The sequence below is a fragment of the Hyaena hyaena genome, unplaced genomic scaffold (genome assembly GCF_003009895.1).
Source record: "Hyaena hyaena isolate Hyena2069 unplaced genomic scaffold, ASM300989v1 scaffold_830, whole genome shotgun sequence".
In the NCBI taxonomy this organism is placed as follows: Eukaryota; Metazoa; Chordata; class Mammalia; order Carnivora; family Hyaenidae; genus Hyaena; species Hyaena hyaena.
The window spans coordinates 663988-691564 of NW_024081455.1; the positions used below are offsets into that span (position 1 = coordinate 663988).

The 27577-nt window shown below is 44.8% G+C and overlaps 2 protein-coding genes, 2 non-coding genes and 1 pseudogene across 5 annotated transcripts; 3 read left to right on the forward strand and 2 right to left on the reverse strand.

Annotated features, from left to right (window-relative positions):
* Positions 1 to 1072: 1072 nt before the first annotated feature.
* Positions 1073 to 12530, forward strand: DDX39B (DExD-box helicase 39B). 2 transcript variants are annotated; one of them, XM_039219569.1, is made up of 11 exons: positions 1073 to 1176; positions 2410 to 2752; positions 3747 to 3874; positions 4166 to 4258; positions 6565 to 6748; positions 8270 to 8388; positions 10442 to 10573; positions 11308 to 11417; positions 11516 to 11660; positions 11805 to 11952; positions 12289 to 12530. In XM_039219569.1, the coding sequence occupies exons 2-11, from the start codon at positions 2542 to 2544 to the stop codon at positions 12303 to 12305; spliced, it is 1287 nt and encodes a 428-aa protein (XP_039075500.1). In that variant the 5' UTR covers positions 1073 to 1176; positions 2410 to 2541; the 3' UTR covers positions 12306 to 12530. The 2 variants fall into 2 exon arrangements, with proteins under 2 accessions (XP_039075500.1, XP_039075501.1); XM_039219570.1 differs by lacking the exon at positions 1073 to 1176 and adding an exon at positions 1393 to 1472.
* LOC120221939 lies at positions 1919 to 1994 on the forward strand. Its single transcript, XR_005525921.1, has one exon. It is a non-coding gene; the product is annotated as a small nucleolar RNA SNORD83 (small nucleolar RNA).
* LOC120221940 lies at positions 6801 to 6877 on the forward strand. The gene has a single exon (XR_005525922.1). It is a non-coding gene; the product is annotated as a small nucleolar RNA SNORD83 (small nucleolar RNA).
* A 317-nt stretch (positions 12531 to 12847) lies between the features above and the next one.
* Positions 12848 to 13729, reverse strand: MCCD1 (mitochondrial coiled-coil domain 1). The gene is made up of 2 exons (XM_039219516.1): positions 13571 to 13729; positions 12848 to 13033 (listed from the first exon to the last, which is right to left on the reverse strand). Exons 1-2 carry the CDS (start codon positions 13727 to 13729, stop codon positions 12848 to 12850), a joined length of 345 nt encoding a protein of 114 aa, XP_039075447.1.
* An 11918-nt stretch (positions 13730 to 25647) lies between these two features.
* Positions 25648 to 27454, reverse strand: LOC120221903 (annotated as a pseudogene).
* Positions 27455 to 27577: the final 123 nt, after the last annotated feature.

Genomic DNA, 27577 nt, shown 5'->3' on the forward strand with positions numbered 1-27577 from the left:
TTAAAAGTCGGGAAAACTGCCCTTTATGTCTGACACCATCCTTGGATCACCGTTTCTCTTGGCCGCAGAAAACAATGCCTACTTCACCAAAGACTTGAACTAATGAGGTAATACATAGTGTAATTATTAACCGCACTCTTTAAGTAGGGAGGCAGGATACCATAGAGACTAAAGGGTGTTTAGATTAAACAACTAGCTTTGTTATTTTGCACATGTTGCTTTGTTTGTTACATTATGGGAATAATGGTACCTATTCCTTAGTGTTAAATGGTTAACTGTGGTAACAGGTAGAGAGCCGAACGTTTGCTGTCATTTTTGTTGACATCACATCTGACTTTGGTAGCATATCAAAAACTGGGTTATCAAATGTTTCATTAAGGAAAAAAATCAAGCTGAACAATGGGGCTACCGGAGGCGGGGCTCAAGACATTCTGGTCGAATTAACAATATTTGTATAACGTCATGTAACTCTCAAGCCCCACCATTTCTTTCAAACCTGAGGCAGAATCCGCTCAGTGGATTCAGAACACCTTCCAGACTCGAATTTTCTGCCCCACAGCCTCAGGGCCCTTGGGGCATCAACTACTGCGGCCAAAGGTTTGGACAAACACCTCTCACCACTGCAGGGTAAAGGGTAGAGGGGAGGACCCCTGCGCGCGGCTCAGACTCATTCCATTCCCTCAGCTGGAGTCCAATGTTCCCCAGCTCCAAAGCTGACGCACCCGGGTCACCTTGACTACCAGGCCAAGGACCCCGTGGGAACTCTCAGTCCCCGCCACCCTTGTTCCCCCGAGCGGTGAGCCCACGGAGGGGTGCCCGGAGAGAAGACCTGCCTGACAAGAACCTAAAGGAAGGGGTGAGGAGTAGAGAAGGGCACGAGAAAAAACATAACAGTAGGAGAGGATGCCAGTTTCCTTTATGCCCTTTGTTACTTGCGGTAGCGGTGGAGTTAGAAGTGGCTTTTAAAAAAAAATTTCACAGGCATTTTCTAAAGGCAACCCCAGAGCGCTCCGAACTATGGAATCGTGAAAGGGTCTTCTTCCGGTCTCTTGCGCCTGCGCGCTGGCAGCCGAGAAGGCGGGAGGCCCGGGTGAGAGGGAAGCCGAGAACCGGAAGTGAAGGCAGATTCCCTCTCTCGTCGCTGTTGCCGCCGCCATATGCGCTCGCCTTGCTCAGGTAAGCTTTGGCCTTCTTTATCATCCGCCTCCATCTGCGTTTCTCTGCGGCCATCCTGTCCCATGGACTCCCGATACCGCTTCCACAGGCTGTGGTCTGGTCCCTGGGGCCTAGATGGGTCGTTATTTCTATTGCTTGCATCCCTTTTGAGCGCTCTTAATAATTACGGGGGGGGCAGGGAAGGTAGGGGGCCCAATCCAAGATGGTGGCACCAGCGCCATTGTGTTCCTTTTGCTCCCTGCTCCTTCGCTGGGGTCCTCGTTTCTTGGGGGCCCCAGTGATGGTGAGAGGCAGCGGTAGGTGCTCTCTGGCCGTGGGCATTTGCGGTGGGCGGGACTCTTTTCACATTCCTTCTCTTCTTTGGGTCTTCTTAATGGCCCAAGGTGGGAATAGGAGGAGGAGCCGTCTTCTGGGCCTAGTTGGATTTTTCTTACCTCGATTTACCAACCTTTACTTGGAATATTCTCCAAATCTTTATGCGTAATGTCAGTGTGTTTTTATCGGAAAGGAGTCTCACCTGAGAAGTAACGGAAGGGTGATAAGACCTCTTACTAAAGTTTGCGTTAAAGCTGGAGTGAGAGTTTATCTCAAATACCATTTTTCTTATTAATGGTAAGGGGGAGGTTGTATTCGTCTCCGACCTAGTCATTTTTCTTAGTCTACTCCCTAATCCCCACATTAATTACACAGGGATTTGTTAAGCACCAGGAGGAGGTTACTGAGGAGTGGGAGGTGGATGGCAGCCACATGATGTTTTTATTTTGAGAAGTGAGCACTCTGCAATGATGACCTTAATCTATCACCCTTGACTGATGGCTGCTTTGTTAGGGGTCAACACCTTGAGATGTAAGGAAAGCACAAAGTCTTCCTGTGAGAGTTTTTCGGGACTTGTCTTTATCTTGTCTCCATTCTCCACTCCCTTGATTCATTTTGCTTTTCATTATGTATTTTTTTTTCACTGTTGTTACTTATAGATCAAGAGTTGCTGGTTCTCTCCATCGTACTTCCTGGTTTATGCTACTCTGATAACTAATCTTTTGGGAACTTGCGTCTTAACCACCTCACCTGGGACCACTATATTATGTTTGTTTTTATGTTTTGTGTTCCTGTTACTTTTCTTTCCAGATAAAGCTGTCATAGTATAGGCAAAGTGGGAAAAGTGTGGGGATGGAAAAGAGGCGGTGAAGGCTCTGCTCACGACTAATAAGTCTTTCATCTTGTTCTTTTTTTTAGCTCTTCTATCAGAAACTAGGTTGTTCGTTTTTTTAAACTGTTGCTCAAGCCCCCACTCTCCTCCCTTGTTTTCACTTACTCTGCGAGAACCCATCCGGAGACTCCTCCCCTTCTCCCCCTGCTGGCCCAGTAATGGCAGAGAACGATGTGGACAATGAGCTCTTGGACTATGAAGAAGATGAGGTGGAGACAGCAGCAGGAGGAGACGGGGCTGAGGCCCCTGCCAAGAAGGATGTCAAGGGCTCCTATGTCTCCATCCACAGCTCTGGCTTTCGTGACTTCCTACTGAAGCCAGAGTTGCTCCGGGCCATTGTTGACTGTGGCTTTGAGCATCCATCGGAAGGTAAATTTCCTGCTGGGCCTGGAGTATTCATTAGGTTCTTTAAGGGAACAAGAAACAGGTGTGTAAAACAGCTCCTCAGGTAATATGTATTCATTTAGGGTAGATCAGAAAATAAAGTATCAAGAACTGTTTTAATATTAAGAGAGATTTAAATAGATTGGTTTTTCTTTCATGACAGTGTGAAAAAGCTGGAGACCTAAAAGCAACTTCTAGGTCTGCTGTTTGTTGTTATGACTGGTTTTTCTCTTTGTCTACTTTTTTCCCTTTAAGTTTATTTTTTTTGGGTGGGGGAGAGGAGGAGTGAGGGAGGGGCAAAGAGAGGAGAGAATCTCCTCCACAATGTCAGTGCAGAGCCCAACGTGGGACTTGATCCCGTGAACTGCAAGATCATGACATGAGCCAAAACCAAGAGTTGGATGCTTACTGATTGAGCCACGGAGGTGCCCCTTTGTCTACTTGTTCTTAATTTTGTTATTAGGCTTCTAATTTTGAATTTCCAGAGAGAAGCTGGTTGGACCTTTAGTCTCTATTGGGTCAGGCCAACTCTGGTGTTTAGTGTCTTTATGGCTGATGTATAATGGGCTTCTTTGAGTGAGCTGCCAAGCCCTTCATTTGTGTCCAGGGTTACTAAGCCTAAAGATGGGAAGCTAAGTAGGAGGAACGGCCTGGGAAAGGCACTCAGATGCCATGGATTGTTACAGATTAAGGGGAATAGATTACAGATTAAGAGAAACAGAGTCAGGAGCACCAAAGGTGAAGTGTTGGCAGGTGCAGGATGGTTGTTAGGAGGGTGGGGACCGGCCATAGAACTTGGGAGGTCTGCTTTGGGGATGAATTTGAAGGAGCAGAGAGGTATAAAGGGTCTGGAAGTTGATAAGAACCTTTAAGAATTGAGCGGTGAGAAATGGGTTTGGAATGGTGAAAAAGATTGTGGAGTTACTGCTAGAGATTGACGAAGTCTAATTTATCTCTCTCTCCTCTCCCCACCTTCTAGTCCAGCATGAGTGCATTCCTCAGGCCATTTTGGGAATGGATGTTCTATGCCAGGCCAAGTCAGGCATGGGAAAGACAGCAGTGTTTGTGCTGGCCACACTGCAACAGCTGGAGCCGGTTACTGGACAGGTATACTTGGGGAAAGTGCTGTGGAAGACATTTTGGTTAGGAATATTTGAGAAGGATGTTTTGCCTCAGCCACAGGATACATTCAGAGCCATAAGTTTGTTGCTAAATGATCTCTCTTACCTTTGTCTGATGGCCATATGGGATATTGCATAGTAATTGTGTTGTTAATGATTTAGATCTTGGAATTGAGGTCATTTATGATCTATCCGGTGTATTTTTGTAACCATCGTTTCCTGGAAGGAATAGTAAAGGGATATACTGTTTGTCTCTGTCTGCTCTCCCCACCCCAAGGTGTCTGTGCTGGTGATGTGTCACACTCGGGAGTTGGCTTTTCAGATCAGCAAGGAATATGAGCGCTTCTCTAAATACATGCCCAATGTCAAGGTAAGCCAGGGTAAGAGATCTGGGAGGGTGAGGGTGTGGGGAGTTGGAGGCATTGAAGACTTGTAGATCAGCAACCTTCATGTCCATAGATGTTAAATTACTCTTATGTGAATGTCATTTATGTGTTACTGGTGGTAAGTTTCTGCAGACTTTAGTATGCAAGGGATTTACAGTCTGTGGTTCATTTGAATACATTGTAATTTTTGAGAGGTTGGCTATACTCTAATTTTGGAAAATCTTTAGTTTGCCTTGGTTTTTAACACACTGTGTTAATATATCTGTGTGGCAGGAGACTGCATGGTTAGGCTATGGAGGGTGCTTTCCAGGAGACCACACTTTTGTTTACTACTTCTTTACATTGACTTTGAATGATTTCACTGTGCTTTGGTTGAGTTTGAGAATTCTGGGGTGTGTGGCAAGAGAAGCTGGAAGCTCCAAAACATCTCTAGTGTGGTGTGTGAATTTTGAGGATTCTTGAAAAGGACAGAAAATTGAAAGGCATTTGGTGACCACAACAGAATAGGCTTGGGTTGTTTTCCATCTATAACCTTGGTTTTTATGGTGTGGTTTCCAAACCCATAGTTTCAGTATCATCTGGAAGCCTGATGGAAATGCAGATTATGTGGGAAGCACCCCAGACCTACTGAGTATGAATATGTATTTAAACAAGATCTCCAGGTAATTGGAGTTTGAGAAGCATTGATGTGTATAACTTCCTAGGATGTGGTGAAGAACAGTACTTTTGTTTGGATTGTTGTGATTTTCCCGTTACTTATTATTTTATGTTTTAAAGGAACTGGGAATGTTTTGAGTCATAGTGCCAAACAAAAAATAGTTCACTTAAAAACCAGAATAGCAACAGCAGTATCTGTGTGATAAACATGTTTTGAGTAATCTAAAAGGTTCCGTAACAAAAAGATTTGGGTTCTCCTGTCTCTGCACTTCACAGAAGGTAATCGCTAGTTAACCTTTTTTGCTTTTTTCCCCTAATGGCTCTGTGACACGAATTATTAGGCACTGTTCTCTCAATCTTTTCATGAGAGATGAGTTTGTTGTTTGAAAATTTTAATTTTTTAAAAGTAATGTAAATGCTATATATGTGTGACACATACCTCTGTTCTTACATTGTCAGTATCGTTAGTATTTACTTTTTGTTCTTCACTGGAGCAGTCTTGCTGCTGGTTGATTCTAAAAGTTGAAAACCAGAAAATGGTTTCCATTGTTAGGAGTGGAGACATTTATTGTTGGGCTTATTAGTGAGCTAGAATTGCACTTTCTCCTCTATAGGTCCAGCTCGTTAGCTCCTGTGGCTCAAAAGACAACATTCTTTTTTTTTTTCTTTCTTTTTTTAAGTTTATTTCAGTAGTGTCTATGCCCAGTGTGTGTCTTAAACTCAGGAGCCCAAAATCAAGTTGCATGTTCTTCTGACTGAGGCAACCAGGCACCTCAAAAGAGAATATTGTTGGTGTCAAGATCAAATGCAAATTGTCATGACATAATTCGTTTGTTCAAAATTGTGCTAAAGTGATTTGTTCTAGAGGTAGGGTTAGTTTTACAGAATACCCTATCTCTGGATTTGTCTGGTTACTCCCTTATTGGATTGTTTAACTTGTTCTTTCCTTCAGTATTTCCTTTAACTGAAATATTAATTTGGAAGCTCAGCTGACTGAAGTTAAACATTTTTGGCAAGAATTCTTCCTAGTTGATATGCTGTGTACCTCCTGTTTTGATGCAGATTTGGTTCTGTAATTAGTGACTAGTTTCATTGTGACAGTCTGATTCTGTAATTGATCTTCTCTCCTTGAAACTAGAAAGCAGTTTTTGGTGTCACGTGATCCTGTAGTAAGGCCTAGATCCTCAACGGATACTTCTTTAATGTTTATAACATGGAGTAATGTGTTTAGCAATAATGTTTGTGCAGAGGCATTTAAAGGTCTGAGTTCAGTTAGGAAAGGACGTTCCATGAGCTTTTCATGGTGCTTTACACTCTGGTGATTTCTGGCTGTCCTTATTCTTACAATGAAGTGTGGCCATAGCATCATGGGAAGGAAGATTATTACATTGTCAGAGAAAATTCTAGTCCTGACGCTCTCAATTAGCCACATAACTCTGGGCAAGTCACTTTTGTTTCTTAACTTTAGTGTTTGGGGGATGTAATAAGAATTTTAGATTAAGTGATCTTTGGTGTTCCTTTTAGCTTTGAAACACTCTTAAGTTCATTTAGATTAAACTGAAAGGATGGAAACTATGGGAAGATTGGACTCTTTCCTTCCTGTGAGACACTGTTTTCCTCTGGGTTACTACAGGTCGCGGTGTTTTTTGGTGGTCTGTCTATCAAGAAGGATGAAGAGGTACTGAAGAAAAACTGCCCGCATATCGTCGTGGGGACCCCTGGCCGCATCCTAGCCCTGGCTCGAAATAAGAGCCTTAATCTCAAACACATTAAACATTTTATCTTGGATGAATGTGATAAGATGCTTGAACAGCTCGGTGAGTGGCAGTGCTGGCATGGGGGCTGGTGATCAGGGAGTTGCCCTTTAGAGCCAAATGATGTTTTTCTGATTCAGGAGCACTTTAGTGCTGGGACGACTCTTCATCTATCACCCATGACTGATGGCTCTGGCTCCCCTGTCGATTTTTATTAGGCTTTTTAAGCAACTTTGGTGAGCAAGGAGAAGTGTGTTTTGTCCTTTCTGTGATAGAGGTTTCTTTTTCTTTGAGAGGAGTGGCTTTGCTGATCTTAAAGTTTTTGTTTGTTTGTTTGTTTTTGTTTTTAATATTTTTTATTTATTTCTAGGAGAGAGAGAGAGAGACAGCGTGAGCAGGGGAGGGTCAGAGAGAGAGGGAGTCACAGACTGAAACAGGCTCCAGGCTCTGAGCTGGCAGTCAGCACAGAGCCCGACGCGGGTCTTGAACCCACGAACCGTGAGATCATGACCTACGCGAAAGTCGGATGCTTAACCAACTAAGCCACCCAGGCGCCCCACTTAAAGTTTTTTTTTTAGTTTATTTACTTTTGAGACCAAGAGAGACAGAGCATGAGCAGGAGAGGGTCAGAGGGAGAGGGAGACACAGAATCCGAAACAGGCTCCAGGCTCTGAGCTGCCAGCATAGAATGTGATGCAGGGCTTGAACCCACAAACCGTGAGATCATGACCTGAGCCGAAGTCGGGCGCTTAACCGACTGAGCCACCCAGGCGCCCCAGTTTTGCTGATCCTCAGACCTCACCCACGCCACAGTTCTCTCCTTTGGGGATTCTTACACTGGGTGTCAGGGGTGGGGTAATTAACTGAAGGAAGAAGGCTGTTTACTCCCTGGCATCCTCTGTGCAGCATTTATCAGTTTATAGATGAATAGATCTTTAGACCTAAGTTCTAGGATTAATATGGAGAGTTTATGGGGATTTTCTGTATTCCAGTGTGTCGCGTGGGGTTAAGAAAGGAAAATTGTAGTAGATGAGAGAGTTGGGATGGTGTAGCCCCAGGGGCAAGTCATTCCAAATGGTCTTTGACTATTTTAATGTGAGCTATAAGATGGGCTCCAGGTAGAGATGTCTTAATTGCCTGGCTGGATAGGAAGGTGTGATCTAGAGGAGCCATGGAAGGGACTCTGACAACTAGAGTGTAACTGGGTACATAATATTATTAGACAGCTGGGGTGAGGGGAGAAAGGGAGAAGGACCTTGTAAAGAGCTTCTTAAGGATTTTATGCATCTGAGCCTCTGCAGTGGGCTTTATCTCTGTATCATAATTGTGAGCCTTGGGGGTTTTTTTCATCTCATTTCCTGCCTGGTTAAAACAGAGCTGGAATCTGAGTCTTTATTTCACATTCCACTATGTGTTATTTCCATTGTGTTATTACAGTGGATGTGATTTTATGGTTGGAATAAATGGAGACCTGAGACAAAGCTTACCCATTTCCAGCAGCCATTACCTCATTGGGCAGTCTCTGGTTTTTGTCTATGACGTATGCTGCTTTGTTCCTATAATCTTTTTCCTTTTCTCTTGTAGACATGCGTCGGGATGTCCAGGAAATTTTTCGCATGACCCCACATGAGAAGCAGGTCATGATGTTCAGTGCTACCTTGAGCAAAGAGATCCGTCCAGTCTGCCGCAAGTTCATGCAAGACGTAAATACCCTTCTACCTTCTCTCCCTCCACTCCCCGCCCACTGCCTCCTCCCCTTCCGCGCCCTCTTCCTCCAGACTCCTTTGTCCTTCAAGTGCCAAGAAGGGGGCACGTGCCCATCTGGGAGTGATGACTCCTTGAAGAGACACATAGAGGCAGAGACAGCTAGTGTTAGGGTCTGCGCGGGCGCCAGGGAAACTCCGGAAGACTTGGTCGGGTTAACTTGAGAGCGGGTAGTGTTCGACCTTTTTTTTCATCACAGCATTTTTGAACCTCTTCTTATTTTTGGGGGGAGGGCAGCATTTTCTGCCCTACCACCCACCCATCGTCTCCTACACACCCCTTTACAGCCACGCACCCTCAAGGTGGCATCGAGCACACAGTTGGAGCCTTCTGCTCCCCAAAACTCATAACCTCCCGGTGGCAGGAGAGCAAGAGAGGGACAGACAGATGGCAGGGCATGGCCAAAAGAAGAGCAAACAGCACAAATGAATCCGCTCCCTCCCCACCTCCAGGGGTGGGGGCCTTTGGCACCTCAGTCCCCGATCCCTTACTCCTTACCATCCATACCTCCTCGCACCCATCTGGAAGCTCGGTTGATGTGAGCCGGCAGCGGAGAAGCACCGTGGAGCGGCGGGGGAAATGCGGACGGCACCCAGCGGTGGATGGCGGCAGCGGAGGCCGCGGGGAAACCTGACCAGGAAGCTGAGGACCAAACCAGCCTCTTTTTCCGTTCCCGGTTTTTTTCCTGAATCCAAGGCGTGCCGTGCTCCCCATTTCCCCCAATATGTGTTGGGGGGAGGGGTGTCCCGAAAGGGGGGGTAGATTTTTTTTTTCTTTTTTAAGACAATTTTTTTTAATACTCAAAGGAGAGGGATGTGGGAAAGGTAAAGTGAGGAGCTCCACTTGGAAGTAACCAGGTGGGTGTTAGGGTTTGGGGCTAGACCGGGCCTGTCGTATAAGTAGTGCAGTGTGTTCTTTTCCCAGCTTGTACTGCTCCATCCCATGGGATGTTAGCTGACTTTAGCTATACTTGAGGCTAGAATTAGATTTGAAGGAGGTCATGGAACTTCTTTTTGGAAAGCTAGCCTGCTAGCTTTCTGGGATTGGGCTTTTGGTTTTCTCCCGTGACACACATCCTTTACTAAAATCTTGGACCCTGGGTGTTCATGTTAATTATGTCCCCAGGTTAGTGAAGAGCGCTAGGAAAATTGGGCTCTAGAGTGCAGTCGTGTCAATTTGTTTTTTTATTTTTCTATGCTACCTGCCTCCCCTTCAAGGGTTTTGTGAGTGTGCGTGCGTGCGTGTGTGTGCATTTTTTTAAAAAAAGACGAGTGTGTATCGCTCTGAATTTGCTTCTTAGCACCATTTATTGGTACCTTCAATGTAATACTGTAGTTGGTTTGACTCTTAGTTTAGAGACCAGTGTCATCTAAATTGTTCCCTTGTGGTCGGAGGACAAGTTGTTAACTCACTTTGAGTAATGCTTTTCTTTTTATGGCATTTTGATTATGTCCATTGTAGCATTCTAATCTTAACAGATATCCACCCTCCTAATGTGGATATGATTCTCTTAGTTGAGAGAATACTCAAATGGAGCAATTTCTCTCCTCCTCCTTGTATTATAACTAGCTTTGGTGGAGTTATTCTGACATTGAGTCACTGTCCCACCAATTCCCTGATATTTGGATCACATTCGCCCTTTGGGGATCATCTCCCATTGTTTTCTTTCCTCTACCACCGCCCTTTGAGTAATGGCATCTTGCCATTGTGTGGTCTCACTGATCCTTTACCTCCCTGCAAATTTCCCTTCCCATGACAGTTTGTAGTTGGGCATTCTTAAGACTTGATAGGAAGGAAATTAGATCTAATGTGGAAGAGACCACATTAAAATGGGGGTGTTTTTGGGGATGTGGTGGGGTTTTCAATCTTCTCTCTTCTCCCCATCCCCCCCATGGGGTGTATTGGAGATCAAGTTCCTCCACCCCCCCAGGTTTAACCCCCCCACTCTGCCCTCCTCCCGTTCCCCACCCCCTCCTCCCCCCTCCCCCCCAGCCAATGGAGATCTTCGTGGATGATGAGACGAAGCTGACGCTGCATGGGTTGCAGCAGTACTACGTGAAACTGAAGGACAACGAGAAGAACCGGAAGCTCTTTGACCTTCTCGATGTCCTTGAGTTCAATCAGGTCAGTTGTTCAAGGTCCAGTAGGGGGATGAGCACGTCTCCAACTGTAGCAGAAACCTGGTTAAGTACCCTTTAATTGAGGATATGACCCATGTGATGTGAGAATGGTGGAGAAATTGTCTTTTAATGAAATTCTTTTAAGTGAGAATGTCTTTTGGGGCTGAGCACGAACAAGGTGGGAACAGCTGCGTTTCTGTTCCATGGCTGTCACAGCGGTATTTAGTAATTAAAAATCTCAATGAAGAAAATCCTTGAGGGGATTTAATCTTCTAAAAGTTCCAAAGTAGCTTGGGTTTGTTGGGTTCTTAAATTTGTTTCTTGTGCTATTTACCAAGAAGAAGGGTTCCATCACTTGTTGTGTGGTTTATTTGCACCAAAAACTTTCTAAAATTAAGGTAAAATGCTTATGTTTGATGTTTTTGATGAGGAGGAAATATTGGTCATGGTCTTTTCAGACTTAGTTTTAATTTTTACCACTTTCTCATGAGGTAGCCTCATTCTTGTCTCTCAACACACCTGGTCGTTTTGGTTATTCTCTGTACCTTCTCTGCAGCATGTCTGCTCAGGAGAAATCAAAGCGGAGAGAGAAAGGCTAAGTTATATTTAGAACAGAAGAATATATGGGATGGACTAGGAGGAATTCCTTTAGAAGAGTGTAGTTACTGAAAATCCTCCTTGCATGTAATCTCTCTCATATTCCACACGGGCCCACATCCCCGTACTCTCCACACACAGGTGGTGATCTTTGTGAAATCTGTGCAGCGTTGCATTGCCCTGGCCCAGCTTTTAGTGGAGCAGAACTTCCCAGCCATTGCCATCCACCGAGGGATGCCCCAGGAGGAGAGGTGAGTCAGAGATGGAAAGATGTTTTGTGTCCTTGGGAAGGAAAAGAGACCATTGAGAGAAAGGACTCAACATTTTTCTAATTTCCTTTCTCACAAAGGCTTTCTCGGTATCAGCAGTTTAAAGATTTTCAACGACGAATTCTTGTGGCCACCAACCTTTTTGGCCGAGGCATGGACATTGAGCGGGTGAACATTGCCTTCAACTATGACATGCCTGAGGATTCTGACACCTACCTGCATCGGGTAAGCAGCACACCCACACGGGCATCCCAGTGTCTCCTCCCACCCCCTGATTTTCTGTCTTCATACCTTACATCTTCATCCCTTCTATTTTGGGTGTCTTCCTACTTTGGGGTCTTCCCAGTGCCACCCTCTGTCTCCTTCCAGGTGGCTCGAGCAGGCCGGTTTGGCACCAAGGGCTTGGCCATCACGTTTGTGTCAGATGAAAATGACGCCAAGATCCTCAATGACGTGCAGGATCGTTTTGAAGTCAATATTAGTGAGCTGCCTGATGAGATAGACATTTCCTCCTACAGTGAGTATTGGCCTCGTGAGACTGGCTCCTCAGTTCTTCAGTCTCCTTGTTCCTTAGTGTGTTTGTTTTAAATCCCATTATGTACATAAGGTCTCTGGTGCATAACCAGCAATTGACAAGCTCATGTGACCTCATCTTGATGCCCTTGTTGAGATGTGTAGTTGAGCTCTATGTGGGGTCTCTGTCTCATGACAAATTATGTCTCTTTTCCCACTCCCAGTCCTCTATACTTATAAACTACACAGACATCTGCATGTATTGGGCGGGGGGTGGTTTCTGTCAGCCTTGCCACTTCCATGTCTTAGAAATTCTAATTGTGCCATGTTTTCTCTTCAGTTGAACAGACGCGGTAGAGGACTCACCCATCGTTTTGGAATGTGACAGTCTGTCCCTCTTCAGGAGATGACAGCAGGCATGGGGGTGAAGGAGACACTACTGCCACCTACCCTGGCAACCCCCAACCCATACCCCACAACTTCCCCCTTTTGCATCACCACCACTCCCTAAACTCCTCTATTTCCTGAATTGTCTGAATTTTTTTTTTAACAAAACTAAAAAACACATGCGTCTGTGGTGTCTGTAAATGCTCCATCCCTTTATTGGATTTGGCGTGAAGTTAGGCCATGATTCAGTGTATATTTCTATAAGGGACTGTGTGCCCTACTGTGGGGCCCAGGTCAGTGGGGAGGGAATAAAGGTGGGGGGATGTGACTGAGAAGACACCTGCAGAGACCATGGCTCCTTGCTACTTCACAATTTCTGCCCTTTTTGGGAGGTGTCTTCTATTTTTCTTAGTGGCCTGGGAGGGGCTGGGATGTTTCTGACCCAAAAGCCCAGTGGGTGGTATGTAGTATTTCTCCAGTGTTGGAAGGTAAAATGGGAACTGGTGGAAAGCTTAGGCGTCTCCTAGGCTCTCTCGATGTCTCCGCATCTGTTCCTTCAGCTTCTGGATCTTGAGCACCAGGGCCTGTGCTTCCCAAGCCCCTTCTTGCCCTTCCAGAAGGGCCTGGTACAGCTCCAGCTGCTGCTCCAGCAACTCTTCAGCTTGGGCCAGCTCAGCTGTGGGGCGGGGCCAGGAACCCTGAGTAAGGGGGCAGAGGGGAGGGAGCTTAACCCCAGGAAGAGGGCTGAGGCTTGCTGGAAGTCAGGCCTCTGCCTCCCGCGTTTCAATCCCATTATATTGAGGTCATCTGTACTGTGCAGCCAAGGTAGATTTTGGTCTTGGGGTTAGGCCTCTGGGGGGTAGTTTGTTCAGGGGCTATAACTGAATTTGTACGAGGTAGGATATGGGGTCATGAGAGGAGAGGACTGGTAGTTCCTCCACCACCTCCTCCCCTCCACACCCCCTCCCCCCAACTAAGAAATGATTAACTGTTAGGTGAGGGGAAATTCCTGTTCAAGGACTTAATGGACTCTGCAAGGAGGGAGTGCTGTGGAGAGAGGGAGCCCTAAAGTCTGGGGTGGGGTAGGGGTGGGGAGGGTGCTGGGCATCTGGGAATTGGAACCAGGATACAAGCTTAGGGGTGGTGGCATATATTTGCAGGACTGTGACAAAATCAAAGGGATTCCTCCATGCTGGCCTCCCCCCTTGTCTGTCTCCACTCTTGGTGACACTTACCTTTGGGGGTGACGTCCTCTTCTCACTGCGTGTGGAGCTGGTCTGCTCTTCTGTGCTTGCCTTAGGGCTCTGGGAGCAGCACCTCTGGGGCCCCAGGGGCCAGGAGGGCAGAAGAAGGCGACGGCAGCAGCATGAGAGCCAGGGCAGAGGGAGGACCATGGCTAGTGTAGCAGGGAGCTGTGCGAGCCGCCCAACAGCTACCAGGAACTGGCTCCTTCCCTCCAGGCCTTGGCCTCGCTTCAGTGACTGGCCCTGCCCCTATCTTCACCTCCCTCCCAGTCTGGCCATAGAGAGTCTTCCTGAGGTGAAAACATTCCTGCTAGTTGAGGCAGAACTTGCTTTGGAACACTGGTGCCCAGCCTACTAAGACTTCTGTTTTTCCTAGCACTAGGTCTTGAAATCATTTCAGTTCTGCAAGGTGCAAGTTACATTGTTGGTGTGCAGGAAACTGGCTCAGAGGGTTTCATTCAGGATTCATTCAGCCAGTACCTATTGGGGCCCTCCCTGGGCCACATGTGCTCAAGGTCCACTGCTGGTTGGTAGAAAAGCCTGGAGGATTAATGCCCAGCCCTATCTGACTTGAAAGCTCATAGCTTGGCTTAAATATTGATTACCCCTTTCTTTCCTTTTTCTCCTTTTGCTGCCCAGAATGACATTTTTCCTTGTCTGTTGTGCATTACATGTTATAGGGATTTGCATTCTCTGATAGTTCTGGGCACTGTTGTGTCATTGTACCCTTGGCTCCCAACAAGAGCATGACACTGGTAACAGGTCTCAAGCTTTGTTGAACTCGTGAGCCCTCCCCTCAAATCTATGAGAACAAAAACTGTTCATACACCACCATGTACATGTGATGTGAGCATTTATACATGTTGGTTTTCCTGCAGTATGTTCTGAAATGTCTTGTGGCTGGAGGGCATAGCCACATACCTGTGGGCAGAGATGGCTCATAAGGGAGTGCGTGGTCCCAGTTTTGATCATCTGGGAAAAAGGTAGACTGTCAGGCAGAAGAAAGTATCTCGGAAGACAAGATGGCTGGAGAATGGACAGCTGCTAGCCAGTTCACTATCTTTATGACATCATGCTGAATTTGGAGGGAAAATGGCCTCTGCCATAGCATGGGGATCCAGGAACAGAGAGTTTGACTTTCCTGGAGGTCAGTGGCTCTCAAACTTGGGGTGGTGGTGGTGGTGGCTGAAGCAACTTTAGATGAGGCCAAAGACCCCACATTCCCCATTAGCTGACATGTTTCCACTTTTAAGTGGGAAAAGAACCAAGAACTTTGGTAGGATTTGAGGGGGAAAAGAAGTTTCCTCATATTTCTTAGTGATAGGGTTATGCATGATTCATATTTGACTTGCAGTGTATGCATGGCTTAAGGTCTTTTTAAAAAATTTTTTTAGCATTTACTTATTTTTGAGAGACAGAGTGTGAACAGGGGAAGGGCAGAGAGGAGACACAGAATCTGAAGCAGGCTCCAGGGTCTGGGCTGTCAGCACAGAGCCCAATGCAGGGCTGGAACTCACGAACTGTGAAATCATGACCTGAGCCGAAGTTGGCCGCCCAACCAACTGAGCCACCCAGGTGCCCCAAGTCTTTTTTTTTTTTTTTTTTTTTAATGTTTATTTTTGAGAGAGAGACCGAGAAGGGCAGAGAAATGGAGACAATCTGAAGCAGGCTCAAGGATCTCAGCTGTCTGCACAGAGCCCGATGCAGGGCTCGAACTCATAAACTGAGATCATGACCTGAGCTGAAGTCAGAAGCTTAACCGACTGAGCCACGCGGGTACCCCTTAAAGTCTTAATTATTAGAACAACTAGAACACAAGAGGCCAGAGGACGATGCGGGAGAAGAAGGGGAAAATAGCTGGGGAGAAGGAAGGAGGCAAACCATGAGAGACTCTTGAGTGCTGAGAACAAACTGAGGGCTTATGGGGGTGGGGGGGAGGGGAAGAAGGGTGATGGGCATGGAGGAGGGCACTTGTTGGGATGAGCACTGGGTGTTATATGTAAACCAACTTGACAATAAACTATTTAAGAAAAAAAGAAAAAAAAAAAAAACACACAAGAGGCCCAAACTACTGTTGTTATGGCTGTGGGAAACTATCCAGTATAAGGTTAAGCAAACTACAGGCAACTAACACTGAAGCTAAACTAACCACATTTATAAATTAAAAGCAAGATTAGTAGCCATTAAGAAAATACAATAAGTGAAACTTCTGTAAGACAATCTAAATGATGCACTAATAGCAAAATATCCTTTTGAAAATTAGGCATCTGAGTTTCTAATTTAGGTTATGAACTCCAAAATGGATTAACCTCCAATAATTTACAGTGGGTGGTCCTAAAGCCGAGTTAAAATAGTCTATGGAGGGGCGCCTGGGTGGCTCAGTTGGTTAAGTGTCTGATTTCAGTTCGGGTCATGATCTCTCAGTTTGTGAGTTTGAGCCCCACATCGGTCTCTGTGCTGACAGCTCGGAGCCTGGCGCCTGCTTCAGATTCTGTGTCTCCCTCTCTCTCTGCCTCTCCCCCTATCATGCTCTGTCTCTCTCTCAAACATTAAAAAAAAAAGTCTATGGATTTGGGTTTTATTCATCTGTGAGAATTAGTATAAAGGAAAGGCTGGCATTTGAGTCAGCTCAAATCTATTGAATGAGTTTAGGAATTCATAGTCATGGAAATGAAGGAATGAAGATAAATATATGTAAGCCAGACTACCTAATTTTATATTACTGTGTGTATTTGTTTTTGTTATTCTTGGGTATCTCATAATGTCTTAGTAGTCTTTTTCCCCTTTTATAAGAAAAGGCTCTATGTCCAATAGACAATCAAATGAAAGTTGGGCCTGGATTTTGCAGGAGGAGCCTGTCTTCAGCCAAAGACAAGCAGAGGATTATGGGAAGCATCATCCACGAGGTCAAAGGGCTACAGAGCTCCCTGAGGTCAGTGTGCTGATATTGCATGCTTACCCAGCAGATTGGCAGGACTGAGGTGACTGTACCCTTCAGCTCTTCTGGAGGTGGGTACTTAGCTGCATTCAGTGAACTTACAAAGTTCACTGAACCTGCTGGGCAATTTTTGTTCCTGTCATACGTGATCTTCAAGGTTATTGGAAACACTTGTTTAAAGTTCTTTCTGCCACACTTCTCCACTATAAGGTAGTAACTTTGCACTTAGTAGTAATTTTTTTCTTTCCATATTCTATTCTTTGGAAGTGAGTCACCAAGTCCAGTCCACAGTCAAGGGGAAGGCAATCAAGCTCCACCTTTTGGAAAGGGAATTCTCTTCATATGTTACTTGGAATTATTCTGTAAGGAAGATTTGTCCTTTCTCTCCCTATTTTTATTTTTTTAATTAAAATTTTTTTTAATGTTTATTTTTGAGAGAGAGACAGACAGACAGAAAGAACACGAGCAGGGGATGGACAGAGAGAGAGGAAGACACAGAATCTGAAGCAGGCTCCAGGCTCTGAGCTGTTAGCACAGAGCCCGATATGGGGCTTCAATCAATAAGTCATGAGATCATGACTTGAGCTGAAGTCAGACACCTAACTGACTGAGCCACTCAAGTGCCCTGAGTTGTATAAGTTCTTTATGTATTTTGGATACTAACCTTGATTGGATATGTCATTTGCAAATATCTTCTCCGTTTAAGTTTTGTTGATTTTTTCCCTTCATTGTGCAGAAGCTTTTTATTTTGATGAAGTCCTAATAGTTTATTTTTGCTCTTGTTTCCCTTGCTTTAGGAGACATATCTAGAAAAATGTTGTTATGGCCAGTGTAAGAGAAATTATTGCCTATGCTCTCTTCTGGGATTTTTATGGTTTCATGTTTCACATTTAAGTCTTTAATCCTTAATTAATAGAGACAGTGAGCAGGAGAGAGAGGCAGATGAGAGAGAGATAGAATCTTAAGGGGGCTCCCATGCTCCATGTGGAGCCCAATGTGTGGCTTGAGCCAAAATCAAGAGTCAGACGCTCAACCAACTGAACCACCCACGTGTCCTGGTCCTTAATCCATCTTGAGTTTATTTTTGTATATGGTATAAAAAAGTGATCCAGTTTCCCAATACCATTTGTTGAAGAGACTGTCTTTTCCTCATTGCATATTGTTACTTTCTTTGTCAAAGGTTAATTGACTATATAACCATGGGTTTCTTTCTGGGCTTTCAGTCCTATTCCATTGATCTATGTGTCTATTTTTGTGCTAGTACCATACTGTGGGTTTTTTTCATGCTGTTTTGATTACAACAACTTTATAGTAGAACTTGACATCTGAAATTGTGATATCGCCAACTGTATTTGTCTTTTTCAAGATTGCTTTGGCTTTTCAGGGTCTTCCTTGGTTGCGTACAAATTTTAAGATTGTTTATCCTAGCTCTGTGAAAAATACTGTTGGTATCTTGATAGGGATTGCATTAAATCTGTAGATTGCTTTGGGTAGAATGGACTTTTAAACAATATTTTTTCTTCCAATCCATGAGCAGGGAATGTCTTTTCAGTTTTTTGTGTCCTTTTTAATTTCTTCCTTCAATGTTTTATATTTTTCAGAATATAGGTCTTTTACCTCCTTAGTTAAGTTTATTCCTAGGTATTGTATTATTTTTGGTGCAAATATAACTGGAATTGTTTTCTCAATTTCTCCTTCTGCTGTTTCACTATTAGTGGATAGAAATGTGACAGATTTCCATGTCACCACTCTAATAGTGGCACTTGTCCCATTACTTTACAATGATTGTCAACTTTGCATTATTTTTTCCTCTACATTTCCAATCACTAACATACTGTGAAGGTTTCTTTTTCAAAGATGGCCATCTGTAATATCTTACCATCTATCTAGAAGTGGGGTCTAATTCCCCTCTTCTTGAATCAATGACTTTTGTTTTTGAGAGAGAGAGAGAGAGAATGCACATGAGCAGGGAAGGGTCAGGAAGACAGGGAGAGAGAAATTCTTAAGCAGACTCCATGCTCAGTGCAGAGCCCAATGCAGGGCTCAGTTTCACAACCCCAAGATCATGACCTGAGCTGAAATCAAGAGTCGGATGCTTAACTGACTGAACCATCCAGGTGCCCCATCAATGACTGGCTTTAATGACTAGAACACAAGAAGGTAACACCGCTTGACTTCTGGGTTTCTGACATAAGATGCCTTGTGATTTCTGACTTGGCTGCTTGAGACACTCCCTCCTGGAACCTAGGTGCTGAGCTGGGAGCAGCCAAGCCATGTGCAGAGGCAGGTGGAGGAGAACCTAGATCAAACTGCCAGTAGCCCCAGAAAGCTCCCAGCTCATGACAGGACTGCCTGTGGCCCATGAGAGAACCCTCTTTAATGTTCTGGACCACGTGGACCTCTAGATGACTACAGCTCCAGACCATGCCACAGGGAGCAGAAGAGCTGCCTGCTGAGCCCAGTCAATGCAAAGAATGAGAGCTAAAAAAAAGGGATTATTTGGGATTGCTACCTAGCAATAGATAACAGTAACACTTAATATATAATATCACAGTAATACTATTATTATGTTTTTATTCATTGTTTGTTTTTCCTGTCAGACTGTAAGCATCAGGAGAGCAGGTGTTTTACTGTTTTGATTAAATGACTGCCCAGGCCTAGAATCATGCCTGGCACAGAGGCACTCACTGAATATTTGTGAATAAATGAATAAATTTTGTGACCAGTTTCCTTAAAGTGGGCCTGGGACTGAAAGAGAGAGCTGAGTGGTGTTTGGTTTTGGAGGTTGTCTTGGTCTGCTTGAGTGTTTGTCACAAAATAACAACATTGCGTGCCTTAAACAACAGACTCTCTGGAGTCTCTATAAGGACCTTCCTTAGTCCCATTCATAGGGGATCTACTCTCATGAATTGAACACCTCCCAAAGGCCCCACCTCCAATGTCATCACACTGGGGATTAGATTTCAACATTTGAATTGGAGGATGGGGCATCCACCAAAGCTTTGGGTCATTGGTTAGGATAGAAATGAGATTTAGGACTGAGGATGCATCATGAGCTTCTAAGTTCAGGATCTGGCGGGTAGCAGAGAGCAGGGCCTTAGGGGTCCAGTCTGAGAGTCTGGGCACTTGGGTCACCAGAGAGGAAAGATGCAGGACCCCAGACTCCTCGGCAGTGAGTTATGGAGGGTATAGGGACCATTACTGGGAAATGGGCGGTCAGCACCCTGGGTCCTATTGCTGATGTCCTTGTAGCTCATATTGGTGTCCAGCCCACACTGCATGTTTGACACACGATCCTCAGGGGCCTCTCAGCTTGGTGCACAGGCCCTGCTTGTCATAGAGGAGGAAGGGACAACTGAAGGCCGTGACAACTGGCTGCTCTGGTCTGGGCTCAGCCATGGTCACGAAGTATTAACACAGGGAATGTGACCCTGAAAACTCTGGGAATTTGGGATCAGAGTTGGTCCCTACAGGCCTGGCACCACATCTGCCATTCATTCTCTATGGTCCGGTACCCAGAGAGCCCTCTGCAAACACAAACAGGTGTTCCTTAGGCCAGCCCTTCCCGTGCCACGTGTTCCCTTGACTCCTTCCCTCCTTGTAACATCTTCCCCTCTCATGTCCTCATTTATACCCTAGCCTCACTCCCTCAGGGGGATCCTGCAGACTTCTGCGTCTCATACTTCATGACACAATCTGAGACTTACTGAACCAGACCCAAAGGCAGCGGCAGAAGTGACAGGGACTCAGGAATCCTAGGTCCCATCTTTGGAGACAGGGAACCCATTTTCTTTGTGGGGTCCATCCCAGACCTGGGAACCAGCTGCTATTGCCTAGAGACCTGTCTGTGCCTGAGGGGCAGAACCAATGGTCACTCAATGGAAACATCTATGGAAACATCTTGGTTATTTTGGAGTTTGGGAAACATTTTGCATCCCAACCTGACACAGATAGGGGCAACTTCTTGTGTTCAAAGCCCTCTTCTGGTGCTGAGAGCAGAGGGAGACCCTGGGAGGTCCTGGCTGAGCAAGACAAAGGAGAGTTGGGTCCTCATCCCTGTGACCACGCGGGGGCGCTGCGGCAGCATTGTGCCTGAATTCGAACGAAGCAGCCTGGCAAGAGTCTGGGCAGTAAGTTGCTCAGAAGAGGCTGACGGGAAAGCTGGGCATCATCAGTAGGGGAGCGAATCAGCTTCTGAGCAGCCCTGGGTGCCACAGGTGTCCAGGTCAGGAACGGGGCAAGGATTGAAGGAGAGGAGAGCTCAAGGAGCCATGTGCCATCTCTGAGGTTTGTGCTGAGGTTTCCACCTCCCCACTAGGACTCCTCTCTACAGCTCCTTGATGACAACACTCAGGAAAACCGAAAAGAAACATTTTCTTTTCCTACTTCTTTTCAGTACTCTTCCTTGATAACTTTTTCTCAGGAAGGATACATGAGAAGCACTTCCTTCCCTGACATTCTCTTCCAGCATCCTCTTTGAGAGGCCCTCCCAGCACTAGCCACCACATGTCGTTCCTCCCTCCGGCCTCCCTCTCCCCCCTGGCCTGCTTTGCCTTTGTTCACACCCGGTTCACCGATACACATTTTAAAGTATATTTCATTGCTTATTGTCTATCCCTCCTTGAGAATATAATTTTTATGACAAGAGTAGAGATTTTGGTTGTTCACAGCTGTATCTCCATTGTCTTGAAAGTGCCTGATTGTTGAATTGAAAACATTTAGTGAGTGACTGAATTAGTGAATGCAGGTTCAGACTGACACACTCACAGACATGCACACTGCTACATACCAACACACAGACACTGTCACTCACACTGACACATGCACACAGAACATGTGACGTCACTCCAGCCGGTCTTAAGGGCCTACTTCAAGTTTAACACACACCTTACTGAGGCCCTTGATTTGTAACAGAACTAATTTAACTAATTTTCTTGGAGCTTTGCAGACAGTTGGCCTTGAGGAATGAAGAACCAGAACTTTCCCCGGCCGCAGAGGGCAGCAAGTCTGTTAGAAGCTGCCTTGGCTTTATGATTAGCCTAGCAATTCTTTTAGCAAAATGTTTCTTCTTCTTCTTTTTTTAGGTCACACAAATGATTTCATGACCTCCCTTTGCGTATCTGTAGACCTGGCCCTCCCTTGCAAAAAGAACAGAGTTCTCCTGCACTTCATGCAGCAAGAACCAGACCCTCTCACACAACCCCCTCGCACTGAGACTGTTTGGAGCTAGCACCATCAAGTCTGCACGGGATCAAGACATGTTGCAGGCCACTGCATTCCCTTTGCTGATTAAGTACCCTGAACCCCTTTGAAAACCTCTGGGCCAGGCAGAAACCTCAGAGCTGACTTTTGTTCAAGAGTCCTCCTTCTCCCTGGGTTGCTGGCCTCCTGGGTGAAGTTCAAATTCCTTTCCAATCAGAACTCATCTCTTGAGTAAAGATCTTTCAGGCTACCAGCAGCTGAACTTGGGTTCAGTAACACACACACACACACACACACACACACGCACGCACGCACGCACGCACTCAAAGCCTAATTTGCATTCCACATTATGTTGTGAACATGTCCCAGGTCATTATGCATGATTTAAAAAATTTTCTCCAGATTACTGTGAACATTTCCAATGGTCCCTAAAGTGTGAAAGAATGGTACCTACCACCCCAGACTTAATCAATTTAATATTTTCCTCATATATGTAATACATTGTATTTCTTTTTTTAGTTTTTAAAATTTATTTTATGTTTTGGCAATAAATTATATTTCTGTAATTTTGCAGAAATATTTGAAAATTACTTGCCAACATCAAGACTTTTATCCCTAAGTACTTCAGTATTCATCTCTTAAAAATTAATTTTTTTCGGGGCGCCTGGGTGGCTCAGTCGGTTGGGTGTCCGACTTCGGCTCAGGTCATGATCTCAAGGCTTATGGGTTCGAGCCCCACGTCAGGCTCTGTGCTGACAGCCAGCTCAGAGCCTGGAGCATGTTTTGGATTCTGTGTCTCCCTCTCTCTCTGACCCTCCCCTGCTCAAACTGTCTCTCTCTCTCTCAGAAAGAAATAAAACATTTAAAAAAATTAATTTTTTTCACTCAATATTGTGGTACAGTTCTCTTACTTATTCTCCAAAAGTCTTTTATTTGGAGGACAGGGGAGCTCAGCGTTTCTTGTGCCATCTCTGAGGTTTCCGTTTCGTCCAGGCAACCTCTCTCTCCAGGTTCTTAATGGTAACAGCAGGAAAACTGAAAAGTAGAAACATTTTCTTCTATTCCCTACTTCTCAGGTTTTTGAAATGTAGTTTTTTATTTTTTTAAAAATAGTCTCAATGTTTATTTTTGAAAGAGAGTGAGCAGGGAAGGGGTAGAGAGAGAGGGAGACAGAGGGCCAGAAGCAGGCTTTGCTGGGGCTTGAGCTCAGGAACCATGAGACCATGACCTGAGCTGAAGTCAGATGCTTAACCAACTGAGCCACCCAGGCACCCCTGAAACTCAGTTTTTTTAAAAAATAAAATCATCTAGGGGCGCCTGGGTGGCTCAGTCAGTTGGGCATTTGACTCTTGATTTTGGCTCAAGTCATGGTCTCGGGGTCCTGGGATCAGGCCACATCTGGCTCTGCACCGAACTTGAACTCTGCTTGGGATTCTCTCTCCCTCTCTCTGCCCCTCCTCCATGCTCACTCTAAATAAATAAATAAATAAAATAAATAAATAAATAAATAAATAAATAAATAAATAAAATCATCAGCAACCAAAAAGAGAAGGGTTTAATTTCTCGTGGCCCATCAGATCCCTCAGGGATAGAGTTTAGGTCACATTCCCTAAGTCAGCCACAGGGACACCCACTCCTGTGCCCTGAAATCTATAAAAACATTTGTGCAGAGGCCCTGCATCCCACGGGCTGTTCCCAGCTAATGACTGGTCACAGAGGGACACTAAGCAGGCTTACTTCTGGGATGCTGCTCTGATAGCTAACTGTGCTCGAGGACTCCTCACAGCACTATGTACCAGGAACAGCTTTATTTCTTAGGAATACAATGGACAAAAATAGACCAAAGCCCCTGTGCTCATGTGCCTGACATTCTAGAGGATTCCCAAGAGTGAGACGGTGCCACTGGAGCATTTTCAGTGAACACACAACACGACCTGACTCACATTAGCAGGATCACTGACCCCTGTGGGGAGAAGAGCCCCAGGTGGCAGGTCATGGGGTGGCATCGGTGCCCCAATCCAGGAGGGAGAGGGTGGTGGAGACGAAGGGGAGGAGAGGACCTGAAGGATGAGAGAGACAGAGAGAAGGGCTGCAGACCCAGTGTGAGGGAAAGAAGCAGAGGGAAAGAATTCTAAGTAATGGAATTTTCACATTTAAGTATGTTCTTATATAGATTTTTAAATAAATCTATATCTGCAGGGCTTAGCAAGATATTCTTTGCATCTAGTATTTACTATATTCTGGGGGCTGCCCTACACAGGGCTCAATCTCATGAACTGTGAGATCATGACCTGAGCTGAAATCAAGAGTTGGACACTTAACCCACTGAGCCACGCAAGCACCCAAAGAATATCTAATTATTTTTTTTTATTTAATGTTTTTAAATTTTATTTCTGAGAGAGAGAGAGAGAGAGAGAGAGAGCGGGAGCAGGGGAGGGTCAGAGAGAGAGAGAGAGAGAGACAGAATCTGAAACAAGCTCCAGGCTCTGAGCTGTCTGTCAGCACAGAGCCCGATGCGGGGCTCGAACCTACCAACCGTGAGATCATGACCTGAGCCGAAGTCGGACGCTTAACCAACTGAGCCACCCAGACGCCCCAAGAATATCCAATTATTAAAGTAGTGTGTGCAGAAGGCTTGTGGAAGGTGAGATTTGAAAGGGAATTTGAGGTCTGTTTGTAGGGAGCTGGGAATATGAAACTAAAGAATTTGGGCTTTAATTGGGAGCCACGAGAGTTGTGTTTTTGTTTTTTTGCAAGTGCTTCTTAAAATTAATGTTTTTTACTTTGAGCTAATTGAAGATTCATGTGCAATTATGAGAAATAATAGAGATCCTGAGTAACTTACTCAGTTTTCCTTAAGGGTAATACCTTGCAAAACTGTAGTCAATATTAAAACCAGGATATTAACATTGATACAATTCACTACTCTTATTCAGATTTCTCCAGTTTTACTTGTATTCATCTGTGTATGTGCCACAAAACCTTGGTTTGCAAGCATAATTCCTTCCAGAAACATGCTAATAATCCAAAATACTTGTATATCAAAGCAAATTTCCCCTTAAGAAATAATGGAAACTCAGGTGATTCATTCCATGACCCAAAAATATTCATATAAAAATTATTACAATACTGTAATATAATACAAAATAATAAAGAAAATACAAAATATAATGAAAAATAAACAAATTAACTTGCACTTACTTTTGAAAACCTTCATGTCTGGTGTGAGGGAGACAAAAGAGGGGAGAGTGATTGTGTAGGATGACTTTCATCATTGCTAACAGAATCACTGCTATCTTTTGGCTCAATGGAATCTTTTTCTGCACAGACGTCATTGTATACACTCCCATGGATGTTGACTACAATACAATATTAAGGAACACTTGTCATATATTGTATTTAATGTAATGGGCAATAAGGCAGCAGAGGAAAGGTTCTACATTTGTAGGCAGCCTGACCTAGAATGAAGCAAAGCAATCCTAAGCTTGATCTTGTATGGAAAAGCAAAGGACTGTCCATAGGTACTTTGAAGGGACAAAAAAAATACACTAATTCCAGTTGTGGGCACCTTCCAATGTTCTGAAAAGTCACTGATTTCTGCCAAAACACCATGGTCTGAGACTGAGCATCCAACATGGGAGACGATCCCCACAATTCCATGGAGACAGAGAGAGAGAGAGAGAGAGAGAGAACCATTGGCTCATGTGATGTTCGGCGTCATGTACATGTATTGCAAGACATTGCTTGTTTATCAAGTTAAAATTTATTAGAAAGTTTGCTCATCTTGCGGAACACTTGCAGAACAAGTTATGCTCAATCCAAGGTTTTACTGTATTTAATTTTTTTTTTTTTGTCTGAGAAGGAGCGCACTTTATTGGGGACAGAGCACTGCACGTGGCCAATAGATGAAGGCAGCCCGGTGGGCATCCTACACATCATGCTCAAAAAGGTACACAGGAGGTTTTGCTAAGAAAGACCACCTGGAACATGGGTTCCTCTGGGGAACTTCCCCAATCTTGTCCCTCCAAGGAGTCGGCACACTCCCGACCATTTCCTTGAAGGCAAATGTGGTAGCTACAGGTGGAGCCCCCGCAGGGGTGCCTTCTTGTTTTTCATAAAGAACATTTTCTTTAGATTTTTTGAAGTCTTCATTTGTTACTTTCATTCTATGTTCTTTCAAACCATCAGACCAGCTTCTGTACAGATTGCCTTGACGTAGGTCCCAGAGAGATCATCTTTGGCCATGATCAATTCATCCAGGGTTACATCATTGGCCAGTGTCATCCTGCTTGTGTGGATCTGAAAGATGTGCTTCTTTGGGCAGGGGGAGCTCGATTGTCCTGTCAATGTGGCCTGGTCTGATAAGTGCTGGATCCAACGTTTCTATTCCGTCTGTGGTCATGATAACTTTCACGTCACCCCTTGAATCAAATTCATTCAACTGGCTCAACAGTTTCAATGAACTCATTGTTCATTGAATTTCTCCCTCACCACCAGAATTTGAGTCTATCTTTTTGTTCCAATGGCATGAATTTCATCAATAAACATGATGGATGGTGCATGTTCTTCCGAAACTCGAAACAATTCTCGAATGAGTTTGGGCCTATCACCTAGGTACCTCTGAATAATTTCAGAGCCAACCACTCTTTTTTAAAAAGTTATTAAAAACAAATTTTTTAAATGTTTATTTTTGAGAGAGAGAAAGAGAAACAGAGTGTGAGTGGGGGAGGGGCAGAGAGAGGGAGAGATACGGAATCCAAAGCAGGCTCCAGGCTCTGAGTGCAGAGCCCAATGAGGGTCTCAAACTTATGACCCACAGGATCATGACCTGAGCCAAAGTCAGATTATGACCTGAGCCAAAGCCAGAGGCTTCACTGACTGAGCCACCCAGGTGCCCCTAGAGCCAACCACTGGTAAGAAAGTGGCTGAGGTTTGTTTGCTACTGCTTTGGCTAATAAGGTTTACCTGTGCCAGGTGGACGATAGAGAATGACCCCTTTGGGAGCTTTATACCCATCTCTTCATAATATTCAGGATGACTGAGGAAGCTCCATAGATTCCTTAATTTTCTGGATTTGGTTGTCCAGTTCCCCAATATCAGCATAGGTTTCCTGGGAGTACCTTTTCTTTCTTTCTTTCTTTCTTTCTTTCTTTCTTTCTTTCTTTCTTTCTTTCTTTCTTTCTTTCTTTCTTTCTTTCTTTCTTTCTTTCTTTCTTTTTAATTTCTTTCCTCTTTCCTTCCTTCCTTCCTTCCTTTCAATTTTTAAATGTTTATTTTAGAGAGAGACAGACAGAGAGTGAGCAGGGGAGGGGCAGAGAGAAAGGGAGACACAGAATCCAAAGCAGGCTCCGGGCTCTGAGCTGTCAGCACAGAGTCTGACACAGGGCTCGAACCAATGAATGGCGAGATCATGACCTGAGCTGAAGTCGGATGCTTAACCGACTGAGCCTTTCCTACCTTCATCTCTGTGGCCAAGAGATCCATGTCATCCATGAGCATCCCTATGATGGCATGCACTGACCTACAAAGAAAAGAATGCTGACGTAGTGTTCTGAGCCCACAGATGCAGACACAATGGCATGATTGTCATCAATAATCTCTTTCAAGGTTCCTACTGACATTGGGGTCCTCCTCCGATCATCCACCTTTGATCTTTCCTCCTCTTGCTTTTCTTCTAAAGGCTTCATTTGTTTCCAATTTCTAATGAATTCTTCCTCCATGAAAAGACAGTCCTTAATTCTGTCTAACTTCAGTAATTTTAACTGGCACTGAGTGTGACATGTCACCAGTGGCAGCTTGCTGAAAGCATCTGGTTCCTTTGTTGTTGTTGTTTTTCTTCTTTTTCCCCACTCTAGATG

Coding starts and splice junctions, on each gene's coding strand:
- DDX39B (XM_039219569.1), top strand. CDS start 2,542: ATGGCAGAGAACGATGTGGACAATGAGCTCTTGGACTATGAAGAAGAT. Junction 8,389..10,441: donor GCCGCAAGTTCATGCAAGAC/GTAAATACCCTT, acceptor CCTCCCCCCCAG/CCAATGGAGATCTTCGTGGA. Junction 11,418..11,515: donor GGGATGCCCCAGGAGGAGAG/GTGAGTCAGAGA, acceptor TTTCTCACAAAG/GCTTTCTCGGTATCAGCAGT.
- MCCD1 (XM_039219516.1), bottom strand. CDS start 13,729: ATGGTCCTCCCTCTGCCCTGGCTCTCATGCTGCTGCCGTCGCCTTCTT. Junction 13,034..13,570: donor AGAGGACGTCACCCCCAAAG/GTAAGTGTCACC, acceptor CCCCTTACTCAG/GGTTCCTGGCCCCGCCCCAC.